Source organism: Malaclemys terrapin, chromosome 10 (genome assembly GCF_027887155.1).
Source record: "Malaclemys terrapin pileata isolate rMalTer1 chromosome 10, rMalTer1.hap1, whole genome shotgun sequence".
Classification (NCBI taxonomy): Eukaryota; Metazoa; Chordata; order Testudines; family Emydidae; genus Malaclemys; species Malaclemys terrapin.
Genome location: NC_071514.1, coordinates 15,086,711 through 15,112,302, shown reverse-complemented (window position 1 = coordinate 15,112,302; position 25,592 = coordinate 15,086,711). Strand labels below are relative to the sequence as shown.

The 25,592-nt window shown below is 46.4% G+C and overlaps 1 protein-coding gene across 3 annotated transcripts in view; it reads right to left on the bottom strand.

Moving 5' to 3' along the window:
• Positions 1–364: 364 nt before the first annotated feature.
• The window catches only part of ABHD2 (abhydrolase domain containing 2, acylglycerol lipase), a 65,570-nt gene continuing 40,342 nt past the window's right edge, over positions 365–25,592 (bottom strand). For all 3 annotated transcript variants that reach the window (XM_054042839.1, XM_054042840.1, XM_054042841.1), the window contains 6 exons: positions 19,388–19,571; positions 14,942–15,034; positions 12,907–13,017; positions 10,995–11,064; positions 9,245–9,329; positions 365–7,954 (listed from right to left, as the gene is read on the bottom strand). In XM_054042839.1, the coding sequence (XP_053898814.1) occupies positions 7,758–7,954; positions 9,245–9,329; positions 10,995–11,064; positions 12,907–13,017; positions 14,942–15,034; positions 19,388–19,571 (740 nt within the window). In that variant the 3' untranslated portion in view covers positions 365–7,757. The remainder of the gene's footprint in view (positions 7,955–9,244; positions 9,330–10,994; positions 11,065–12,906; positions 13,018–14,941; positions 15,035–19,387; positions 19,572–25,592) is intronic.

Sequence of the window (25,592 nt, the reverse complement as noted above, 5' to 3'; positions counted from 1 at the left end):
ATATTTTAGAACAGAATCGAGGCATCTGTGGATCTGATACTTATCTTGAAGACTGTCTGAAGTGTTCCAGCTCACAGATTTTAACATTCACATTAAGGAGAGACAGGATTCTGCCCTACTCCAAAGCACTTGACTCCACTCTCCACATCTCATTATTTAATGGTGGATTTCCAAAGAGCCCTTAGGCTATGGCTATCATCTTGAGCAAGATGAAACCCCTTTCAGAAAAGCCCTTAACTTTACACCATTTCATGGGCGGACGTTATTGCTGCTGGGTCTCCCAACACAGAGGAAAACCAATTCAGGAGAGATGAACCCATTAATAAAGAGCAACTTTTACATACGCAGCTACCACACAAAGACCTGAACTCAGAGAGTCCTTTATTTTATTTTTTAAGTAAAGAAATTCAATTGAATCAAAGATAACAAAATTACATTGTTTTGCAATGACCTCAATTAACATCACACAGAATAAAGACCAAAAAAAATTAACACACAAGAAAAAATAATCAAGGACACATTGTATAACTTTTTTAAAAGGTAAACGTCAGCAGATATAGAAAAATTGCATTGCTAGTTGCAAATCTTCTCCCCAGGAGCTGGCAGCTCCCGAGAATCTGACTCAGAACCTGGCAGCTGGGGGCAGGTCTCAGTATACGAACGCAACCTTTTCCGGGCAGCATTTAAAGTTAAAAGGATCAGGAATGTGGAAGTGATGATTCCAGAGAATCCAATCAGAAGCAGAATTTCCCATCATTTTTTTTTTTTTTTTTAATTTTGGTTGAACAGCGAGAGTTCAAAGACATCAAGAAAGTGACACTCAACCCACTCCACTAAGGCAGCTGCATTGGCAGAAATCAGAGTACACAGGTACAGATCTGGCTTCCTGAAGGGAATACCCCCTTCTGCTTGGGGACACCTAGGAGAAAGGGATAGGGCTTTTCTTGAAAAATTGTGCTTTCTTAATGAAGAGAAACACAGGTTTGTAGTGAACCAACACCTGGGGCTAGAGACAAATCGCTGAACAGTTGTTTTGGGAGAACGTCACTTGGACCGAATAGTCATTTTTGAACTAAATCTGGCCCATCAGCCATATTTCTTAGGACTCCCAGTTGGCAGCTGCCACCAGTTTTAGCACTCTGGTAAAACGTGCTTCTACTGATCACTCTGATATGATGTGCTGCCTCCTCTGATCATAGCTATGTTCTCTGCATGACAAGACAACCACTGCAAAAGCTTGCCAGTCACATAAAAGCAACAGCTGTATATGCCCCTACTTATACAGCCAACTATGGGACTCAGAGACCTGGATGCTCCCCAAGAGGGTTAGAACTAACCAGGCTGCTTGAAGTTAGCAGTGAGAAGGGAAAACAAGCCTATGCTCAGAGGAAGCAGAGTGGGACTCTTCTTGAAGGAGACATTAGATCTGTTTGGAAAAGGTTGTCTCCTCTTACAGCCCCAGTGCGGTAAATGCTGCCCTTTAATACAGCGATTGTGCCCTTGGATTTAACCAGCAAACAAATTTTAAAAAGGATACAAGTGTTCGAATGAACTACAGTACAGTTCTTGATAACACAACAGTTCCAACCCAACCCAGATGATTAACTGATAATTTGATCTCAGCTCTGGTGCCACCACGCCTCAGCCCCCTCAGCCAAAAGCAGCAGAGTAAGAAGAAAACAAGTCCAGATGGAGACAGAGTGGACACAGCAGTGGGAGCATGTCTTGCAGAAGAGGGGGCCTGGATCCCAGCATCACTACAAGGCACCCCTTTGTAGGTTGTTTGGTGTACCCTAACCTCTGTTCTGAATAGCCTTGTAAAAAACAGAGTACTCATACCAAGAGCAATTTGCTTTCTGCCTAGAATTTGGACCCCCTGCAGTAAACATTGCTATTCTGAGTCACTATGGCTACTGCACGCCACCCAAACACCCAGAGCTGCCAATGGAAGGACACATGGTGTCTGACTCAAGACAGAAGCAATGTACGCATACAGCCTTCTGATTGGCTAGTGTCACAGCTGTCCATACACCACCCACTAACACAAGGCTGGGTCCCTTTCTAAGCTTCTTGTAAAGGAGTTTTACAACCACCAATAAACCCTAGATAGGCATAACATTTCCAGGAGGTTCCTTGCATTGCTCCCCAGTGATCAGTGTCACTACATTTGGCAATAAACCCCCCAAATGCCACTCCTGATGTATCGGATAAGGAGACAGCCCATCTCCTGCTGTACTCTACCGGGCCAACAAGCTAGTGGACTGAGGGAGCTAGCTCATTAGAACGTGGGATCTTCTGGATTTTAGAAAGGAAACATGTTTATGTTTTAGTCAATAGCTGTGAGTCGGCCCCTACTTCTATAGGCAGGAGAAGTCAATTGTAAAATAACCTACTGCTTATTTAGTTATAACTTAAGCCTTAAAACATAAACTATAGCTAGTTTTAGGCTGCCCAAACCCAAGGTCCTTCCCTAGCTCAGTACACACCTGTCGTCCAGCGACATTTCCCCCGTAGCCAGGCTGGTTTTAGCTTTGACTCCAAAGAAGGGAAGTCAGGTGTTTGCTTTCTGCATGAGAACAAAGAGTGACAAGCAGCAGAACTGCAGCTATGTTGAGAAGGAAGTGGGAAGGAATGAAGGGCAAGGCACTAGGTGTCTGAAGGGTTGTCCTCTACGAAGCTTGACAGAACTAGGATGGATGAAGAAAAAGTAGCTGGCTAAAGTCAAGTTCTGAGAGACATCAGTACTCTATGGTTTAACTTAATGCTCACAATCCAAAACAAATACTTCTCGATAAACAAGAATCAGTGTCAAGAAGTGCTGAGGAGGAGACTGCAGAGAGTTTCAGGTGCCTTCACAGTGCAACTGCAACAGGATCAGACTCATCTGGCAACCCTGTCAAGTGCTTCAAAAGGAGAATGTTAGAAACTGGCTAGTAAAGATTCTGGGAGGTCTGATGTAAAGTTCATCATGCTCTAGTCTCAGAGCAGGTCCCAGCTGCTCACCTGCAAAGTTCAAATCTCTGCAGACACCCTGGTAGCAGTGGAAGAAAGACTGGACCAGTCTAAGCGTTCAGAGATAATTGGCTGCAACCTGACTGGGAGAGACCCTTTCTGGTGGTTTGTTTCTAAGTGCCGATGATATCCAATGACGGGATGCATAAATTTATGGTACTAAGTGCTAGTTAACTGAGCCCTAGTGAATTTTATTCCATTCTACCTCCATTCCTCAATCTGAAACCATCAATACAGAAAATCCACTTGTTAGCTCCCATCTCTCACAGCAGATCTAAAGAGAAGAGCTGCACTGTTCCATTTGCATTATCAGGCTATTTCAGAGGCTTTCACTTTGGATGCTTGCTATGGCTAGTGTGGTCGTTTTGGAAGGCGCTTGTTGTGGAAGAGAAAAAGTCTCTATAGGCCTGGAATGAACACATGACTTTCACCTCTAAAGGTAAGAGCTCAAACCTGACCTAGGTCATATGCTATTATGAGGATGATCTCAATATGGTCCCTGGCACGCATATGCCCATATCACACTACCACTGCTAGCATAGAGCATGGGGGACAGCAAATTAGGATCGATGTACAATGGCAGACCCTCTTATGGCAGTGTGCACTGTCTCCTCCAGCTATAGGGTTCAATACAGAAGTCCCCTCTCCAGAAGTCTCAATACAGAATTATGTAGTGCAGCAGATTTTTAACTAGAAGAAAGGCAGAAGAAATGATCTGCAAGATATGGCTTCCAGTCAGACTGGGAAGCTCTTAAGATTTTACACCACTGGTCCCTGACTCATGCATTCAAAGCCATAGCAAGTCACACTGGTGAGGGAGTTTTTAATTTAACATTTCTAGCTACAAAAATCTTGTTGGGATGAACTTAAGTCTCAAAACTCAAAGGAGACCCTTAAAGCCCATGGTAAAAGCCTTAAGCAACTCCTTCCCTGTCTCCCAAAACTAGACTAGCTAACTTCCACACCTCCTTTATCATACTCCAGACACAAGCACAACTACTTCAAGTACTTTACAAAATATAGACAGCTCACCTGAAAGTGCAAGAACTCTTGTGGCAAGAGTGCCAAGACTTAGGTCCACCTCCCTCCCCCCCCCCAAGTGATTGCTCCAGAATGTCTGGGGTGCTAAGTGCTCCTGAAGTCTCAGACTGCATATGGGCAGATAGAGAAGCAGTGAGAAAGTAAGTGCTATGGAAATCTCTATAGGCAGCAGTACAGGGAAAAGTTCTTGCCTGGTGCTATCTCTGAAGAGGAATGGATGCTGATCATGAACAGTTGCCTTAAGTCTTCCACAGTCCCATCCAGTCTAACCCTGGGAGGGGCTTTACTTTCTACAGAAATGTGGTGTCCCTCTTTTGGGATCGCTGCAGGTAGGATGAGCTCACAAAGGAAGAGGGGGTGGCAGAGTTCAGCTGCCAACAACGGTGAAAGAAAGAACTGGAATTTTCCCAGTGAAATCTGCTTCCTTTGGGTTTCTCCAACAGCAGAATCTCTGCCTGTCTGCCCAGTTTGACTGGACAAGCAGCAACTCCCACCAGTTTGGGAATTCCCCCAGGTGCTCTTCTCATTGTGGGAGGAGTTATGTTTAGTACTCAGCAAGAACAGAAGTCACTGACTGACCAGTCACCTGCCCCAATAAGATCAGTTAGTTACACTAGACGATATCCCTGTGTTTGAAGAGATGAAGACAACACCATTCTTCCTCACGCCCTAGGAACCAGGAGACCAAAATGCCATCACCTTACTAAAAGCCTTTCCAAGTCGAAGCCTCCCTCACTGAATCCCAGGAGACAGCGCTCCCCTTCAGGCAGGTTCTACAACACTTCGGTGTATGGTAATGGAATCCCTGAGCTCAGCAGCTAAAGAGCTGCCAAAGACATTGAACACCCAAAACAAGCCTCTGCAAAGCAACGATCCCTTTGATTTGTTAGCAAACGGTTACAAGCCACCACCGGGGAAGGACGCCTTCAGCACTTCCTTTTAGAGAACTGACACCCTGCAAACAAGGGCCACGCAACTCATTTACAGAACAGTTGGAAAAGTTACAAAACTGGGCTTAGTTTAGCCCGGCGGAAAACCCAGGGCTCAGCTACACTGGAAAGGGGGAGAGTTCATAATTATTTTATTAGAGAAAACAATTGAGGTTCTTTTTGTTTAAAAAGCAACTATTTGGGAAACAGCAAAACCATTTCTTGCTTCAAATACATCAACCTGTCACCTGGGTTTTGCCTGCTCGTTGAAGCCTTAACAGTTTGACGGGTGCTAAGGACAACTTCTGTTCCCCTGGGAGTGACGATGACTCCTACTTGCAGCTAAGCTGGGTTTGGAGGAATGAATGATCTGTAGAGGGAATTCCTTACTGTGGGAAGGGCGGTCTGGTCTCTTGGATAGCCGGTGACTTACGAACAGCAATTGCAGAGCTGGCTATAGAGTTTAAGCACTTCTGAAGTTCAAACCCTCTGTAAATAAAGAGCCACATCCCCACACATTTATATCATGTATCTATGCCAATGTGTATCAATAAGAGCGGCTTACATTCAACTTCTAAAAGAGTGGGAGATTTTCTAAGTTATGTCCTATGAATTATTTATACCAACCGCCACTTCAGCGAGAACAGAGCCAAAGTCGGAATGCCCTGTATGATTATTCTGGTGATCTGTGGATGAGATATGGACAAGAGGATGAGCACAAAGACAGACACAAACGCCAACCAAGGATGCCCTTGCTAACTGATGTGCTGAAACGTCCTTTAAGCCAGCCACAAGCGTGGCCAAATCTTGCCAAGGCTTTGCTTGGTCATTTCTTCTACTTCTATAACAGCAGAACCTGAATTCTCTCTCTAAACAAGACACTGCACAGGTTACCACAGTTTGTTAAAACAGGCCAAGGCAACTGGCCTAAGGCAAACCGAAGGAGTTTGTTTCCTGATATGATAATGCACCTTTGCTACAGTAATTAATTATTGCTTTATTAAACAAAAATCTCTCCAATCTACTGAAGTTCAGAGATCATGTGGCCCAGGAAGCTTATTCCACTAGTGTTACAGGACTGAGATTCAACAGGGTGTTTTACCCTTAAGCTTCAACTAAAGTGCCTAGAATGCAAAACCAGGGCTAAAGCAATAAAGTGCTAATTGGTGTGGGAAGTGTGACAGGAACAGAGATGAAGTAAATGGATGATGAAAGGAGTTACAAGGACAGAGTAATGAGATGATGATATTGACGGAACTGAAAGTAAAGCAAAGTTTGACCACAAAGTTCCACTGTCTCGACAGACTGTTTCTATTTTTATATTAAGGTCCTTGATTGTCATGGGGGAGCTTTTCTTCTAGGGTGTTTATCTTAAAAGAGCCTCTGGGCAACAGTACAGTATCAGCCCCTAGATGAGGGAGGTATGCAAGTGATTTTCAAATTGCCACACTTCACCTTGTGCATTAACTGAAGCTGATCTTGGATATCCTGGGTGGGGAAAAGACTTAACGAGCCAGAATGGCTCTAATGCCCAGCTGGACATAGACAGCCTTACCAGATCCTAATAACTGTGGAGGCAGTTAGTCATACAGAGATAAACATTTAAGCTACGCAGGGGTAGAGACATCCAGTTCCCGTCAACTCCAAGGCAAGTCATGTGGCTGAAAAACAAAACCGTTCATTGCTTTGAAAGTTCAGGGGAGAGATTTTGGAACATTCTACCCTGGCACATACAAGAAGGGGAGAGAAGAAGCAAGAATCGATATTGACATGTCCGTCCGTTCCCATCCCCCCCGACACTCCTTAAGAAAGGGTGTATTCATTCTCTGTGAAATACTCTCACACAAATTGGATATACCCCATAGACTGATAATCAGTGGTTCCAATGCGTTTACCAGAACCCGTTTCAAAAAGGCCTAGGTTAAAACACAAAAATACAGTGACAAAATAAAACTCTTTACATTAAAAAAAGGCAAGTATCACAAGAAGGCTATCTGTTTTGTCTTGATGTGAGAGCGTTTACATAGCAGGAAATCCAACAGAATGACCAACGTGAAACTCATCTATACACAGAGGCCCAGCGGAAAAAAAATGCAGGAGCAGCAGAATGCACCACCACCCTTGAGACAGCTGACGCTCTGACAAGTTGCTCAGCGTTTTCTAACCCAGCTGAATCCTGGTATGGGCACTGCCAGAAAAAGCAAGAGGCCCTTGTCAGATGGTGCAAGGCTGAAACTCTACTTGTCACTCCAAGGTTTCACTCTTTCTGCAAGCCACATCCCAGTGGCTTACAGACTGAACTGCTGGTTTCTATGGATTGATACAGGGTTCTCCCAGTGTTAGGAGAGATATGACCAGACAAGGGAACTGAACTCCCAGCACAACTCATCCACAGCTAAACAAGTTCTGTAACTCCGTGAAGAGTCTTGGCCAGTGGAAGAATAACTGGATGGTCAGCAGCACTGGGACTTCTACTTTCTAAGTAGGCCATCACATTAGTATGAGAATCCTGCAGCAAGCCCTAACCAGCAACTCAAAGCAGCAAGCCAGTTCTTCAAATGCAGCAGTGCACTGCAAACCCATAAAGAGACACAAATATGCTCAAAACCAGTTATTGCCCTCTGTTGTAGCTCCATTTCAGAAGAAAACATTGTGGCCAACCCCCAGTCCCAGGATGTCACAAAGAGGATGAAACCTGAAACAGCAGGTGAGGGAATTCAGAGTTCCAGAAGAGGGAAATATAGTGAAGCAAATTGGAGAGAGTCTTTGGGGCAGTTACTCCTGGCCAGACGCTGCTTGCTCTGTATCTGAGCACTGAGACTTATTCCTCTCCCACTGGCAGATGGCATTGGTGTACTGCACCACAAGCTTATCCATCCAAGTGAGGGGTTCAGGAAAGAGTACAGCCCCCTCAAAAAAGCCCAGGTGACCTCCATGTAGTGGTAGCACAAACATGACGTTCTCCCGTTTTTCTGCAAGGTTAAAAGAGAAAGAGCATGAGATTTCAGAAGCCAACTGCAGAAGCTAAACAGCAGAGCTCTGCATCAGCCTAAACAATGGTACCCACCGTGATGTGCTAGGGTGTGTCTGTGCTCCATCTGGGTAGCGAAGGCTTTGCAAGCACGCACTCTTGCTTCACAGCAGAGGAATGCCAGCTTTTTGTTGACAAGGGCCACAAGGGATTTGAATTAACTGACCATATTACAGAAGCCCTCCCATTTCATATAGCTGGGAAGCTCATGGAGACAAGTACCAGCCTGCAGCGCTCTCAACACCAGCAAACCGCTTCAGCGGAGATAAAGCACTGCAGGCTGGCACTGATGTGCAGCCCATAAAGCCCAGCAGTTCCAGCCTGCAGTGCTCCATTTTGACTCAGGCATGGTGCAGGCTGGTACCTAAGGGCTCCACAGGCTGCACAATTCCATATGAAAAGGGCTACAGGCCACACTGCAGAACTCTGGCTGCACTTTAGCTGGCCACTGCTTTATGGCATAATTCATTCAGGGCACCACTTATGACTAGGTTTTCTCCGTATAGCTTTTGGTGCTGGAACAAGAAGCCCTGCTGTTCTCCTATGGGGCATGTGCTCTGTTCAGCGGTGAGACATGAACCAGCTCTTTCTTTTTCATTCCAAGGCTCTGAAGGGTCATTTGCCTTCTTCATGGCCAAGGAACAGCAGGTAGATCTCTTGGGATCTCTCACTCCCAGTCTCATTGGGACCCCAGCAACAGATGGAGGAAGATCGCACAGCCACAAAGCACAACAATAACTCACTTTCACTATACTACACTGGCTGCCGCAGGTGACGGTTAATTTTAACAGTTGGACACCATCATAGTAACTATTAGCAAAGCCTTTTGGGGTTTGCCCTGTTGCTTTACTGATTCTGTGTCGGGAGCCAAGACATGAGGAAGCAGTTCACTGCAGAGCAGAGACTATTTAATCTAAAGCTAAACCATTTCCAATTTTGCTTCCCGACATGAACACCAGTGAGGTAGCAAGAACGCGCATTTCTCGAGGAAACAATCTGATCGTTCCCTTGGGCTACACAGCCAGCTGAACAGTGTTTAGTTGGGTTCTACCAAAATAAAATTTGGAACCTTCTCAGTGAATGGTGGTTTAAAAAGAAGTTTAGATTGCACAGTATACGTCCACCAGATGATGGTAGTCTGCAGCCAGACCTTGCTATACATGGTCATTCACAATGTGATGAAGGGGGAATCCAAAAGCAATAGTCAATTTTGGCAGTGCATTCGACTCACCTGACAGAGCTCTTGGGATCGATAACAGACTGTCATGTACCAGAGGGTCATCAGCAGCATTAACCAGCATGAGGGGAACATAGATCTGCACCATGAAAGAAGGAAAAGGAAAGAAATGGAGAACCAGTGTTACAGATTCCTGGTTTGAACTCAATTCTCTTAACAACAAAAGGCATCTACTCACAACCCACCTATGAATCCACCACTGAGTGCCACATCTTGTGATGGACCTACACCTGCCGCAACAATCAGGAACGTAACAACACACACAATCGAAACCATGCCGGGTGGACTGTCACTGCTGGGCTGCTCTGCAGCATTTGGTATGGTTCAGCTGAACTGCCTGAAGGGCATGCTGGGTATGACAGGGAAATCACCAGTAATACCTTACCAACAGGGCAGTTCCAGACAGCGACACTGGATAGTTTCTTTATGACTGGTACTCGGGATGCATATGGTGTGGCCAATACTTGAGAGCATTTGCATTCTGCTTTTGGAAGGGAGAATCTAAGCTATCACTGCTAGGCAGATGGTCATCAAATGTACGTTTGTCTCTGGCTTCCAAAGGGGACATGCAGCACTCAAGGGGAATGCACTGCTGAAACCTGAGACGGGTCAATCACAAACCGGCAGAGACGGAATAATAGTAAAACTTCAGTTGTGCTTGTTGGTTTGGGCGCAAGATGTGAAGAATGTCATTTCCCTAGGCTCCCTGCAGTCGTTGATGAGAGATGCTTAAGCAGGCCAGAGTGGCATGCAGCCCAAGCATGGTTTTTGATTAGAGGCTGATGTCAGAGGATCAGATGTCAGCCATGATCATGATGGGATTCTGCCATCATAAAAAAAATATATATATATTGCCAAACTGACACCCTTTCCTGGTAACTATCACCCTGCCTTGGGGACAGAGGTTGGACTACAACGTGCTCTTTGTATAAGGCTACTGAAAGAACCTCACTCAGTGCCTGAAGCTGGAGTAATTGAGTAGTTGCCAAGGACTAGCTGAGAGGATTCAGTCTCTTACTCCACACATTCAGTGCAACAGGAGAGACTTACTTTTGGATATTTAAAGCCCTAATGCTTTACTGAGCTTTGGTAGCCTATTCACCTTTATCTTTTGATCCAGCAGGTCTTAAGGGGGTAACTAGTACATTTCCCAGGTTGGCCTCCGCAGCCCTGGGTCTCTGCAATGTCTGATCACCTGACCGGAGCGGCAGTGTCTGAGCCTCTTTCCGAAGTGGAATGATTCATTTTAAATGTTTCTGGAATTGCATAGGTCAGAGTGATACTAGTTTGACATCTTTAAAAGGGCTTAACTCTAGGTTTGGCTTTGTGCTCAGAATGCCATGTTGCTACCACCAATACAGAATTCTATGCTGAGGGGCTCACAATTTGGCTTCATGTAATATAACCTAGGGGAACTGAATTTGGGGTAAAACAGATGCCTCTTGGTTTCCAAGCCAGCCTTTGGTTTGAGGGGAGCGTCACTCAAGTCCCAGATGAAGATCAGGGCTAGGATTCTCAAAGAAGCTTAAAGGAGTTGGGCACTTAACTCACTGAATGTCAATGGGATTTTGGTGCTTAACTCTCATTAGGTTCCTTAGAACTCCCAGCCCTGACACACTGTACACCTGGTGGAGCAATGAGATATGACATCTAGGTACCAGTGATGCAGAAACCAATGAACATTCCTCTTCATTCCCAAGAGCAAAATGAAAGCATAACCACCACCTCCACCGTGGTAGCTTACCTTTGGTAAGTAATGCAGACAACTCTCCTTTTCATAATATTCTTTCAGGGAACTGTAGCCATGGAACTTCCTGAGAAAAAAACCAAAACAAAGAACGGTAAGGCAAGAACACTTACTCTCAGTATTGACCAACTGCCATTTTTGATCTAGTCCACTTCACCGGCAGAAGCCATAAGCTGCCCAATGTGACCTCCTTCCCAGGGCCAGCTCCAAGGTTTTGGCCGCCCCAAGCAGCCAAAAATAAAAAAAAGTCACGATCACCATCTGCGGGCGGCAATTAGGCGGGAGGTCCTTCACTCCGAGGCGGAGTGAGGGACCGTCCGCTGAATTGCCGCCGAAGACCTGGACGTGCCACCCCAAGCACCTGCTTGACAAGCTGGTGCCTGGAGCCGGCCCTGCTCCTTCCAGTGGTTTAATAGAGACCATCTGTTCAGGCCCATCTCAGTGTAAAATCCCAATGTCAACACAGCACAACAGATGAAATGCTGTGTTCTTCTGCCAACGAGTTCTTCACAAGAACATGACCAACGGGGGGAGGCAGCACAGAACCTGCCAGCTTAGCGTGCAGTTCCCCAAAGCATCGAGGGAGCAGAGCAAGTGTGGCACAGTAGCAAGCCGGAGGCAGGACAGATGGCAAATTAAACACTATTAACTTGTGTCTGTTGAGCAGGACATGGATGAGGAAGCCTAGCCACACCTGGGGGTCTTTAAAAACATCCTTCCTGGTTATCAGCAATCTTGACAGAGAGAGGACTGGAGGCATAATTAAGGTTGGTTACATTAACAACCCCCTTTTGGGAGGCATACTCAAAATGCCTTGCTGGATCTCATCTTCAGCTACTTATGAACCCTTAAAATGCAGCTGCTGAAGGGCCCATCCTAGGAGCTGAAACTCACGGCAGTTATAAGCCTTTTGAAGAAAGTAAATACTAATTTTTCTGCTGGAGTCCAATCCAGTCCCACTACCTCCTTCCCACTTCATAAAAGCCACAGCTAAGCTGCAGGCCCCAACCAGGCAGACCTGCTCCTTCCCTGCCACATTCCAGAAAGACTACATGGTAGCAGGACCTCCGTGATCTCACTTCCTACTGGGCACATAGGGCAGGAATCCCCTTCCCTGGGGAGCAGCTTATAAAGCCCAGGTCTCCCCAGGAGCAGCAGACGGAAACACTTTCAGTCCCTTAGCAGCTCTGCTGGCTTTACCACCTGTCAGCTTTGGGTGGTTATTTTGTGACTATAGAGTTTGGGGTGGATGCCAGTGCCTGGTCTTAGGGGAAGACTCTGGAGAAGGAGAATACGAGGCCATTGGAAAACAGACTGAATTAGTGCTAGAATACTTAAAAAGCAAGGGTTAAACTTGAGAGGCAAGAAAAGGCTGATGTTTAATATTAAACAATAAAACCCAAGAGCTGAAGTCACCTCTATTAATGCAGCGAGGTTTAAAATAAGCAAACCATAAGGTTTGCTAAAATGAGAACAGGCAGGTGTTAAAGGTAGGAGGTGTATGTGAGTTTTAAATACACAATCGAAGGTAAGGCAAGGGTTAAACATAAGTTGGTAGGAGCCAGCATGGGCCTGCCACCTCCCCAACCAGTTTATGTCCCAGGCCCCCCGGTTTTCATCCTTCTAGACTTTTAGGCAGGGATTGTCTTCCCAGGGGTTTGTAATGTACCCAGAAAAATAGGACCCTGACTGCAGCTTTGGATGCTTGATTCTTACAAAAGAAAGTAGCAGAAACTTTGTCAAAAGCTGGATCAGAAGTTGGCAAAGATTGGGGGGGTTAGTCGACATTTTGACAAAGTTGCTGATGTCACAAATTTCAGGAGCTTTCTACCCACCTAACAGCAAGTAAGTAATAGGACAACATCAGTGAGAATTTGAAAAGATGGGCTACAGAGGATGCCCGTCATACCTCATGATGGTGTCATCGATCTGCATGAGGGATGTTGCTGTGTAGAGTCTGCTCAGGTCTGAGTCGACCAGGGTTTGGGGCTGCTTAACGCTATCTCCAAACAGGACTTGCCTGAAACACACAGCAGCCGAAAATACAGTAATCACACAACAGCAGCTTGGCCCTGTCCTGCTCAGACGACCCAGAGAAGCTTGCATCTGCCATTGCTGATACAAGCAAATGAGGACTATATCCCCCATCCATGAGGATTTACTTATGAATGAGCCTGGCTTGTTAGTTTTGGCCTGACTGCACAGGGAGGTAAGTTGAGAACTTAACAGCCTTCTCCGGGACAAAGATGCTTTTCTGCTACACTGAAGAACTGCATTTGAGAGACGTGTAAAAAGAGGACTTTTCAAAGCATATCCAGGGACTGGGGGTGTTTGGAGCAAAGGCTTTTTCAGTTAAAGGCAGAGTCCTTTGGCTTCTGACCAAAGACATGGGTGGCTCTGGTAACAGTGCTAGAGATCATGGGTGTAGCATCTCCTTCCCCATCTGGTACTATTGCCTCACCAGTGTGGAGACAATGTTAGTTCATACGGAGAAAGTGACTTGGGACATTACCTTAACAGAAAGCTATTCACTGAGGACATTGTCCTAGTCAGAGATTACACCCAAGAGAGGACGTGTTATTTCACAAGAGCAAAACTCTACCCTGACAAGTAGGAAACATACAGATCGCAGAACAAAAAGACTGCAAGCTGTGGATAGCAGGAGGCTTGCAAGATTTCTATCCCCTTTAAGAGGCAGCTGTAGGGTGGAGATGGAGTTTGTTTTGGGGACCTGCCCTAGAGCATAAGAGATCCATTATGGAAGCAAAATATTTTGATAACTCAACAAAACCTCCTTTAAGCCTGCAACAGGTTTCTCCTGGTTACGATGCTGAGTACCCGTTTAATGGGGAGATTACAGCCCTTCATATATTTTGAGTTTTGTCAAGTTGTCAAAATATTTGGCCATCTGGAGTGAATGATGTGGATCCCCACACACTGTACACACAGATAAGAGTTTCCTTCCCTCCAGAAAGATTCTCCACACTGCAAGGAACACGACAATTTCATTTACAAGATTTCAACTCTGCCAATTGGAATGGGCATGAATAAGTTAGCTATTTTAATTTTCTCCCACCTCCCAAGTGTCTCTGGGCATCTTAAATAAGCCAAGGAGATACCTATGTACGAAGGCAACATGCCCCAATCGCTATCCAAAGCAGTTTTGGCTGTGGTAGGGGGCAAGGGGAGAAATGAACATGAATTTGAGTGGGCAACCAATAAGAGTTAGGCATTCCATCTGACCTATTGCTCATTTACAGTCAAGGCATGGGAGTAAGGCAAGCACAGGTATCAGCAATACATGGGAGTATTCCTTCTAGTTGTGCATTTTTAGCTTTTGTAACTCAGGCTATTGTGTTTGATAGAGCAACACCCCTATGCCATGAATCCTCAGCTGATACCAACAGCAATCCTACCTCTCTGCTCCAATATGTGGCAGAGCACAACAGAGAGGCGCTCCCTCACCTCCTTGAGCATAAGAAGGTCTCTGGCTGAAAGGGAAACACATGCAAAATATACTGCTGATGTCTGGCTGCCAAGGTATATAGCAGGGAAGGAAGACTGCTGGCAAATACAGACCAACACTGGACTTCTCATCTTGCATTTACTCAGTCAATGAGCTTCCTTGGAAGGCAGAAATAAGCAGCTAGGCTCAGGCTGTATGAAAAGGACCCCCACGCACACTATATGGGAGCCTCTGACAAGCAGACATAAAGAATGAATGATATGCTGGGGCAAGCTTCCCTTCCCCTTTTGTTCACTAAAATCCTCCATTCTTGGAAGCTGAAACTTATTCACAGATTTCTAGGTATGGATTCCCTCTAATTTAAATTTTACCCTTTGGGTGATTCCCCTATGGAACTGCACATTAATTCAGCGCTGCTATTGCAGCTGAAGCTGGCTGACCCACGTAAATATTCAGAGCAGACGCCCTACTACTGTACCTGTGAGAGAGGATGATTTTCTTCATGTTGTCTGCCATGAGGAAGTTATAAAACCTCCGACACTGATCCCACTGCATGAAGGTTTCCTGTGCCCTAAACACAAGCACAAGTCAACAAATCAAAGCAGGTAACAACTGTGTACCTAGTTGGAATAGAGCAATAAACCACAGTCTCCAGGCCACTATAACAAGGTGTTATGTAAACAGGCTGCAGGCTTTCCCACCAATGGCTTAATCTCCGATGGAAAAATTTGGTAAACGTCAGAAAAGAGGTCTACACAGTCTCATTAGGCATCAGGTAGTCACCACTATACCATCACTGAAGTGTCCTGCATCTCAGGGCAGCTTTAGACATTGATGGGAAGAGGTTTAAAGGGACACTCAACTTAAGTCATACGTGGCATTTAGCCTATCTGCCTACCTTGCAACAACCATGACATATGAAGAGTATGCAGGGAAGAGATTGACTATGTTTCACTATTTTGTTAGGTACTGCATTTCACAGTACTTTATGCACTGTCAAGTTTGGCTGTTTCCTCTGTAGGTCAGTTTTCCTTGTTTATGCAGCTCTTCTGCGCTGCAACAAGGTTGTGAAGTGTTTAAAACAGGAAGTCCACCTCCAAAACCCACAAAAAAATGGTTGGAGGACAAAGGGATAAATGAAGTACCTGAAACGGCTACATTCTGAACTGGTGTCTCTGTAATTGTCCTGACTGGTCAGCACTCCATTTCACAGCTTACTAAATTAACATATTACCAGTCTCACAGAATTATTAACATCAGCCAAATTACGTCAGCTCTTCCAGAACCAAATGTTTCCCTTTGCTATGCAAAGGTCATGAGCAGGTTATTTCTATAACTGTGAACCCTGTTGCAGGGTAATGAAGAAATATACAGTCCCTCTTATTTACTGAGCAATCCAAGAACGGGGTGAGAGACTACTTCAGGAGTTTAATCATTAATACCATGGGAACTAATAGATCAGAGGGATTTATCAGGACTTCCCAGGTTCAAGCCAAAGGCTATAAGATCCCTAGCAGAGCGTGAGTTAATGAATAAGCTACATTTGTTCATGGCACAATGCAAGAATGGGATCTAGCCTCAAGACTTCCTTATCTCCATGTCTAGCCAGGATATATCTGCCATATACTTGTGGAAAAAAAGACTACATTTCATTGGAAAGCTCTTTGCAGGCAACTGAATCTTTAATGTCATTTAAATCCAGGTTAATTGTTAGAGCTATCACACTTTTCCATAGCTGCTGCTTTGGACAGCAGGCCTTATGCTATAAAGAGCCTGAGCAGAGTGCAAAATGAAACCATTTCCTGTATTTAATGATCTGTGCAGGTTTCATGGGCATGGGAACCTATGCCACAGCCTACAGCTCATACTGAATGTCACATTCCACATGGTTGAGAAGCAAGGCCACATTGTCAAGAGCAAACGCAATAGCAGAACCAAGCCTACACAGATACCAGAGATTTCATAATAGAAAAGCATGTTGTCATCTTTTAGCCTTAGGGGTTGAATTCCCCCATGTAAATTAACTGAAGAAAATAAGGCCTTTATCTATTTTCCTCTCTGCAGCCTCTTCTCACTGACAGTACTTTGGAGAGCCTGGCCTGCAGCACCCAACATCTGAATGGCTTTCCCAACGGATCCAAAATCTCCTTTACCTTGTCTTACCTCAGTCTCTCTCTACTATCAACCACCAACAGCCTTAGAATTTGTCTTAGAGATGGTACAACAAAGGAAAGGGATCTCCATCTAGACCAGGGATGGGCAAACTTTTTGGCTCGAGGGCCACATCTGGGTATGGAAATTATATGGAGGGCCATGAATGTTCACAAAACTGGGGGTTGGGATGCAGAAGGGGGTGAGGGCTCGGGCTGGGGTCCAGGGGTGTGTGTGTGCGCGCGCGCGCGCTCGCTCTGGTTGGGGGTGCGGGCTCTGGGGAGGGTGCCTCAGGCTGGAACTGAGAGGTTCGGAGGGCAGGTGGGGGATCAGGGCTGGGGCAGAGGAGGTGGTCAGGGGTGCAGGCTCTGGGCGGCGCTTACCTCAAGCAGCTCCTGGAAGCAGCGGCATGTCCCCACTCCATCTCTTACGTGGAGGCACGGCCAGGTGGCTCTGCGTGCTGCCCCATCTGCAGGTGCACCCCTGTAGCTCCCATTGGCTTTGGTTCCCAGCCAATGGGAGCTGTGGGGGCGGCGCTTGGGGCAGGGGCAGCATGCAAAATCCCCTGGCTGCCCCTACGTGTAGGAGCCAGAGAGGGGACATGCCACTGCTTCCAGGAGCCACATCACGTGCAGAGCAAGCCCCCACCCCCACTCCCTGGCTGGAGCACCGGAGCGGGGCAAGCCCTGGACCCTGCTCCCTGGCAGAAGCTCTAGAGACGGAGTAAAATGTCTGACGGGCCAGATGCAGCCCCCGGGTAGTAGTTTGCCCACCCCTGATCTAGACTGACCAGCCATCCATATCATGTGTACTCAGGGCTTACATACAGACTTGATGTAAGAGGCCAACTAGGTCAGGTCTGGGGGAGAGTAATGCTTAGCAGTTAAGTCTGGAGGAGCTTTGCACCCTCCCATCCCACACACTGAAATGGTCTACATGGACAGGTGTCCCAATACAAACACCCACCCTACCTTCCTTCTAAGGGAGCTTTCTTAATAGCCCTCTTTCAACCAGCTATTTGGCTAAGGAGCATTTAAAAACAGCGAGGGAGGTTAGGTAGGGAGACTTATTTCAAAAGTCCTCTTGCCAAAAGAACAGCAATGCACAGCACAAGTTCTGTAAATGGAGATTTGCTATAACAAGCTCGGCCAGCAGAGGGAGTCACGGGCTCAACAAACAGCTACCGGTAGTTTTCTGCACTGCAGGGGGCACTCAAGGAAACAGATTTTACTTCGCACTGAGACGAGTCGGAGTCCAATATCATGCTAACAGGTTCTGTCCTAGACTGCCAATCTGCCAGAGCTTCAGGGGATATTACTAACACCAGCACACAGGGAAAAGAGCTACTGTGAGCGGGAGTTTTGGCTACAAGTATGGAAATTTAGCATACAAAACATTTAACAGACAAAAAAAAGGAAGGACTAGAGCCCAATACAGCACTTGCAAGCCCTGTATACAGCCAGCCTCCACAGCTATGCTGCTGCAGCCACGGTAGACCAAGAGAGCACTGATCTTCCGGTCTCGAACCCACACAACACTCCAGACATCTCCCTAGCACTGAAATCCTTTCGGACTAGGAAGCGGGTAAACGTTCACTGCCTTAGGACTCAAACCAGGTCTGACCTGAAGTCTCAGAGGATACGAACTGGTCATTTGTTTAAATTGCTGTATTCCAGCGTTGGGCAATGTCTTAATACTGTTACAAAGCTTCTGCAGCCCAAGGTTAAAAACAGGAGTTTAACTGCATGCGCATTCTTCCCTAGACTTGGTTGAATATTAAGGTGACTATTTTCTAACCAAAACCAGCATTACTATGCATGCAGTCAGAGCATCTAAAAGTGCTCTATAGTGTTTAGAATTCAGCCATCAAATCCCTTAGTTTCAGGTATTTGTAGTGAACCCAAAGTATCTAGGTTCCTTGGCCAGGCTGAAGTTATCTTTGCTATGCTGATCCTTTAGTGTAGGGAACAGTCGTTTTTGCAGCAGCAAGACCACTGTTGCTTATCCTCCTCCCTCTGAGATGGAGACAGCGTCAGTAATTATTAATCTTACTGTGTGGCAATAGAAATCTTACCAGCTTCCGGAGAACACTGCATTACTAGAGGAGTTCTGTACTAGAAGGCTGTGGTAACTGGCACAGAGAGGTAGGTTCTGGCAGTGTTTGTGGGGCCAAGAATCACTAAGCAAACGTGATTTTAGTGTTCTCTCCAGTGGAGTAGCTCTGACTAGCAGAACTGATTCTTCCCCAGTGCTTCCTTCCCAGTTATGAGACAAACACTGAATGGTCACGGAGATACCATTTTAGCTCATAACTTTGTGCTGCCATTCACCATCACCCACTCTCAGTCTAAACTTGGGCTTGTAGTACATTACTATTAACACCAGGTGGAGCTCTTAAAGCTTCCATTTGGAAGACCACATCTTGTTTTGCCAGTCTGACTAAATCACAGATTAAAGCCAGAAGGGACCATTATGAATCCCAAGATACTTGCTGCTCGTACTGATCAGGCTAGTCAGAAATGTTCTTGCTTGTGAACCTGGAGTCTCCTTAATAAACAACCATACAGCCCAAGCCGTCTGGCTAATGGGTCACTCCAGGAGAGACTGGAAAGAGGGGAGATCAAGTCTCTCTTTACAGAAGGTAAAGACAGCATTTAGTGAGTCCAGAGTGTATCACCCGTAGAGGTCAGAGTGATGCATGCTGGCAGGGCAGGGAGCAGCTTGTATCCCAGCTGCCAGCACTATACTTCCACAGGAACTTGTGTGGACTTACCTTAGCGCGCTGTACCCTTGGCAAACACTGACGCAGCACAGCACTCTCTCTTGGTTGGCCTGGGTCTCTCCTAGGTACTTGCACACAATGTTTCCACCCAGGCTGAAGCCCACCACAACCAGCTGGGTCTGAGGAAAGGTCTTCTTGATGTAGTTAACCATGGCTCCAAATTCCCAGGTGCAACCTGTGAGAAAGGCCAAGTTCAATGTAATGTTTTAAACTGAGTGTCAGACCCCCCTCTCCAGCTTTTAAGGAGCTACAGCAAATATACTGGAAGTTTGTGTGCCTTCCAGCACTGGCTTCAGAAGAGAAGCTCTCCAGAGGGTAGAGGAATCCTGGTTACCTCAAGCTCAGTTATGCTGCTGGTCAGATACTTCGCTACTTCTAAAGAAGTAATGTGCATGAGTGTACCAGAGAGCAGCTGGGTGTAGCATGCTTGCAACACACATGCTGGCGAACATAAAATACTTCAGCATGTCAGGAACACTACCGTATGAGGGTGCAACTGTCCACCTAGATCAGGGGTCGGCAACGTTCGGCACGCGGCTCGCCAGGGTAAGCACCCTAGCGGGCCGGGCCAGTTTATTTACCTGCTGACGCGGCAGGTTCGGCCAATCGCGGCCCCCACTGGCCGCGGTTCGCCGTCCCGGGCCAATGGGGGCGGCGGGAAGCGGCGGCCAGCACATCCCTCGGCCCACGCCGCTTCCCGCCGCCCCCATTGGCCCAGGACGGTGAACCGCGGCGAGTGGGGGCCGCGATCGGCCGAACCTGCCGTGTCAGCAGGTAAATAAACTGGCCTTGCCCGCTAGGGTGCTTACCCTGGCGAACCGCGTGCCGAACGTTGCCAACCCCTGACCTAGATTCATGCACAAAGGGCAAAGCATGGAGGCCAACATGTCACTGTAGGAGTTTTCCCATATACAAAACCAGCCCTAGATGCTACCCATAATGCAGGGGAATAGACTAGCCCCACTAGCAAACCTTTCAGCACAAAGGATCCCAAGGTCAGTTTCAGCTAGTACGGTCTTTGGAGTAGGGTATCTTGCTATACTCAGCATTTCAGAAATAGCAAGACTGAATTCATTTTGTATTTGATTACAGCTGAATGAAGGAACGGGAATAATAGGGTCATCTCCTTTCCTTCCACTGAAGATAGAGACATCACTTAGAAGATGGAAGTTACAAGCTGGGTAACATAACAAAAGGTCTTATGGGACTGTAACCAATAACTCTGGAGTTATACCTAATGGAGCAGATAGACTGACTTGCTTGTTCAATCTTCCAGTAAGATGGGACACACAAAATAGTACTTTGATAAGATGTCTCCTATGTCTATCCCCCCCAAAAATATATTAGTTTTCCTGAACTCAAGTGTTCACTATAGAGATTTTGCTCTCACCTGATGTCTAAGCAGAAGGGTAAGTGTAATTGTCTAGAAGATGGAGCTCTCTTCTGACTCAAGCCTTAAGGTTTAGAACATACACACGAGCACTTGCTACAGAAAGTACTCACACTCATAGGTTTTAAGGTCAGAAGGGATCATCTTGATCATGTAGGCCACTCCGGGCCAATGGGGGAGGCGGGAAGTGGTGCGGGACGAGGGATGTGCTGGCCGCCGCCCCCCGCCGCCCCCATTGGCCTGGGACGGCAAACCGCAGCCAATGGGAGCCACGATTGGCCGAACCTGCAGACGCGGCAGGTAAACAAACCCGCCCGGCCTGCCAGGGTGCTTATCCTGGCGAGCCGCGTGCCAAAGGTTGCCGACTCCTGATCTAGGCTGACCTCCTGCACGTTGCAGGCCACAGAGCCTGACCCACTCACTCCTGTAATAAGCTCATAACAACTGGCTGAGTTACTGAAGTCTTCAAATCTTGATTTAGAGATTTCAAGTTACAGAAATCCACCATTTACAGTAGAACCTCAGCGTTACAAACACCTTGGAAATGGAGGTTGTTCGTAACTCTGAACAAAACATTATGGATGTTCTTTCAAAAGTTTACAACTGAACATTGACTTAATACAGCTTTGAAACTTTACTATGCAGAAGAAAAATGCTGCTTTCCCTTTTTTTTTTGTAGTTGATGTTTAACAAAGTACTGTATTTTTTTTTTTTTTTGTCTCTGCCATTGACTGATTGTGTACTGCCAGTTCCAAATGAGGTGTGTGGTTGACTGGTCAGTTCGTAACTCTGGTGTTCGTAACTCTGAGGTTCTACTGTATTCTAGTTCAAACCAGCAACTGACCCATGCCCCACACGGCAGAGGAAAGCAAAAAAAACAAACAAAAAAACAAAAAAACCACCAACCTCAGGGTCTCTGCCAATCTGATCCTGGAGGCAAATTTCTTCCTAACTCAAATATGGTGACCAGTTAGACCCTGAGCTCATGGGCAAGACCCACCAGATACACACCTCAGAAAGAATTCTCTGTAGTAACTGAGGAGTCCTCCCCCTCTAGTGTCCCATCTCTGACTGTTGGAGATATTTGCGAATAGTATTTGTGGATGGGCCATATGTCTCGTCCTATCCTACAGATCCAGGAATATCACTTCCCCATTTGCTAGTTGAACGGAAGAGCTTTCAGTTTTCAGGAACAGTATCCTTTAATGATTTGCACTGCCACCAGCGCATACATTCCCCTTTTGAGTCAGACAGGAGAGTGCATGAAGAGAGTAGCATTCATGCTCAAGTTCACATATGCTGCTCTCCAGGAAGAATGACCTATTTGCTGCAGTCTGGACTGACTGTGACATCATCCTCAGCAGCTGGAGGAATCTTCAATACCAGATTAAAGAGTCTTTCAAATGCCACATTTTGATCACGAACCATCTGCCCTCCTCTTCCCTCCCCATCCCCCACGGTCATGCCCAAATTCAAACTTAATTTCATTATTTCCAGATGGGGAGGGAGAGGTTGACTTCAACAAATCTCAGACAACTTGTGTTCTAGTCCCGGTGTATATATTCCCTTATTTAAAGGTAAAGACTCAGTCCTTTGTTTATGGTAAAGGCTGATCTCATGATTAGCGCACAGGATTGGGATTAAGGAGACCTGTGATTTTATTCTGGGCTCTGCAACTCACCTGCTGTGATCTCAATTGTTGACAAATATATGCTGGATAGCATATATGTGTATAAAAATCATTATTATTGTGTTATCTGCACCACATATATTAGTATGCATTAAGCACAATAATATAGCAGTTATGTAGCCTAAACTGGCCTATACCTTTCCTATAATCCTTTTCACTTATGTTAAGTATCCCATAACACCTTGCATTAGCCAAAGTAAGCTTTGGCTTAAGTAGATAGGAAAGCTGTCAGGATCAGGACATGGGAGGTATTCTCATAGGTCAGTACTGGAATACCCCAAAGGAAGAAGACAGAATGGAGGTTGGTCGTAACTGAAAAGTTCGTAACTCTGAACAAAATCTTATGGTTGTTCTAACAAAAGTTTACAACTGAACACTGACTTAATTCAGCTTTGAATCTGTATTGTGATTAAGAAAAATGCTGCTTTCCCTTTATTTTTTTTTAGTAGTTTACATTTAAACACAGAACTGTACTGTATTTGCTTCTTATTTTTATGGTCTCTGCTGTTGCCTGATTGTGTACTTTGAGTTCCAAATGAGGTGCGTGGTTGACTGGTCAGTTCGTAACGCTGAGGTTCTACGGTGTATGATTGTTCTACCCTGGTACAAACCTCGAAGGTACCTTCATGGACCAGCACCTGAAATTCTAGTATCTAAAACAGGGGTCGGCAACGTTCGGCACGTGGCTCGCCAGGGTAAGCACCCTGGCAGGCCGGGCCAGTTTTATTTACCTGCTGACGCGGCAGGTTCGGCCAATCGCGGCCCCCACTCGCCGCAGTTCGCCGTCCCGGGCCAATGGGGGCGGCGAGAAGCGGCGTGGGCGAGCGATGTGCTGGCCGCGGCTTCTCGCCACCCCCATTGGCCCAGGACGGCGAACCGCGGCCAGTGGGGGCCGCGATCGGCCAAACCTGCCGCGTCAGCAGGTAAATAAAACTGGCCCAGCCCGCCAGGGTGCTTACCTTGGCGAGCCGCGTGCCGAACGTTGCCGACCCCTGATCTAAAACAAAGATACAGAAAGGAACAAAACAACAAGTTAAGGAACTGGGACAAACTGATGGGCTGAATTTTAGTGACTTGTAAGGAAATATGTAACTTGTAAAATCATCCTATAAATACTACCAGCTGAAATGCATAACTTTGGGACCACATCTTCTGCATAAGGTGAATGCGGCATGAGACAGCTTCCCAGAGACCATTTTCCTGTACTATATTATTATTGGCTTCTAGCAATGAACTTGACTGACATTGGTTATTTGGTCTCTTGTGTATATTTCATAACAAACCCAAGTGTTGTCAAACAATTGACTATACTATTTATCAACATTAAGCGAGTCACTTCATCTCTATCTCAGTTGCCCTGTTTAGGAAATACAGCCTTTCCTTTCGCAAGCATTTTGCAAGGTGTGGCTGAAGAGTGTTAAGTATTGTTCTGAGTGCCCTGTACATGGGGTGATCTCATGACAAGTACCTATGGAAGGCAGAATCTGTTACAGCCTGCCTTCCTGATGCAGTTACAACAGTCACTTTTGGGTACCCGCAGTGGTGTTGTAGCTGTGTTGGTCCCAGGGTATTAAAGAGACAAGGTAGGTGAGGTAATATCTTTCACTGGACCACTGCTGTTGGTGAGAGAGACAAGCTTTCGAGGTTACACGGAGCTCTTCTTCAGGTCACTTCTGGGTATATTCAGATAGAAGTGAGCTGGGCACTCTTATCTGTGTTGTGTTCCCTGCCTTTGGTAGAGCAAACAGATGCCTAGATCTGTAGCTAGAATGGTAGTGGGAAGCCAGCATTTGGGCACTTTGCTTTGAGACTGGAACCTTTGGAGAGAACCTAGAATGGGGTGTTTAGATAAACTTGTGTTGCTCTATGGATATTCCCGTCACCCCCTACTGGGGTGTAGCCAGTGACCGAGACTGAGATGATGGAGACCAACCAGCAGAAGAACTCCTCTCCCCATTTTCTGTCTCGTCCTCCTTCACCCTTTCCTCTGTCCCCGCCCCGCCCCAGTGTCAGATACTCGTTAGACCAGCCCTACATGCCCCATTTGGAATGGATTCACTCTGAGGCAGAGCCACAGCCCGTTAGACCTTTTAATTCTTTGCAGTTTCAGGGAAGGGACACAGCTGCATGCATCTCTTTGGCTACCAGGCTGAGCTCTCAGGCTAGTATTTACCACACATTCCCAATCCCTGCTCTCATGGTAGCACAACTGAGCTAGAGAAGAGAGAACCTCTAACAGGAAGAAATAGCAGGCCAGGGCCTCCAGCGAAGTTGAGGGGTGAGCCGGATCCTCTCCTGAATCACTGCTTAAGGGAGGCAACAGGCATTCTGCTAGCTAAAGGGTCGGCATGCAAAGGCCTTATTACGAATGAGACAGAAGCTGGCAAGAACCAACAGGTCTGCCTCATTTAAAGTGCATTAGAAACAGATCATTGTGGCCTGCTCAGGATTTAAGTGAGTTTCACCTGCCTCCAGGGGGGTTTCTGGCACTCAGATTGACTGAGTTTCTGGCAGCACCTCCGTGTACCCTTCTGAAACACCGTTTGTTAGGGCTGTTTTTCCATCAGCCAGTAATACTTCACAAATCTCAGCAGCTCCTCCCTGTACCTCTTAAAACTAGTGGAACATCTTCCTATTTCTCCAGAGAAAAAAGACCCAGTGCCAAAGCCAGAATATATCAGGACACTGCATCCGTGAGCCACTCAGTTAAAACCTGAAACCCAAACAACAAGAGGAACTGAAGTCCAACACTGACCCAATGTAAATTCAGTAGCCGCTGTGCTTAACTGAAGAACTCCTCACTGCTCCAGGGGCCACAGCACTACAGTTCTAACCCAAGGCCTGCCCTTCAATGCACATCCAAATAATTTGGACCTCCCGCAGAAACGCCGCCGAAGGCTGCCCCAGCGTACCTCCCGCAGAAACGCTACCGAAGGCTGCCTGACTGCCGTGCTTGGGGCGGCAAAAAACAGAGCCGCCCCTGTAAATTCCAACCTAAAATGAAATCTGATACAGGGGTTTTAGACAAACTGATAACCCTCCACTCTAGCACTACGTATGGAGCATCTCCAGTCATTCCCACCATGCCAAATGTTTGCAATAAAAAGGGTACAAAA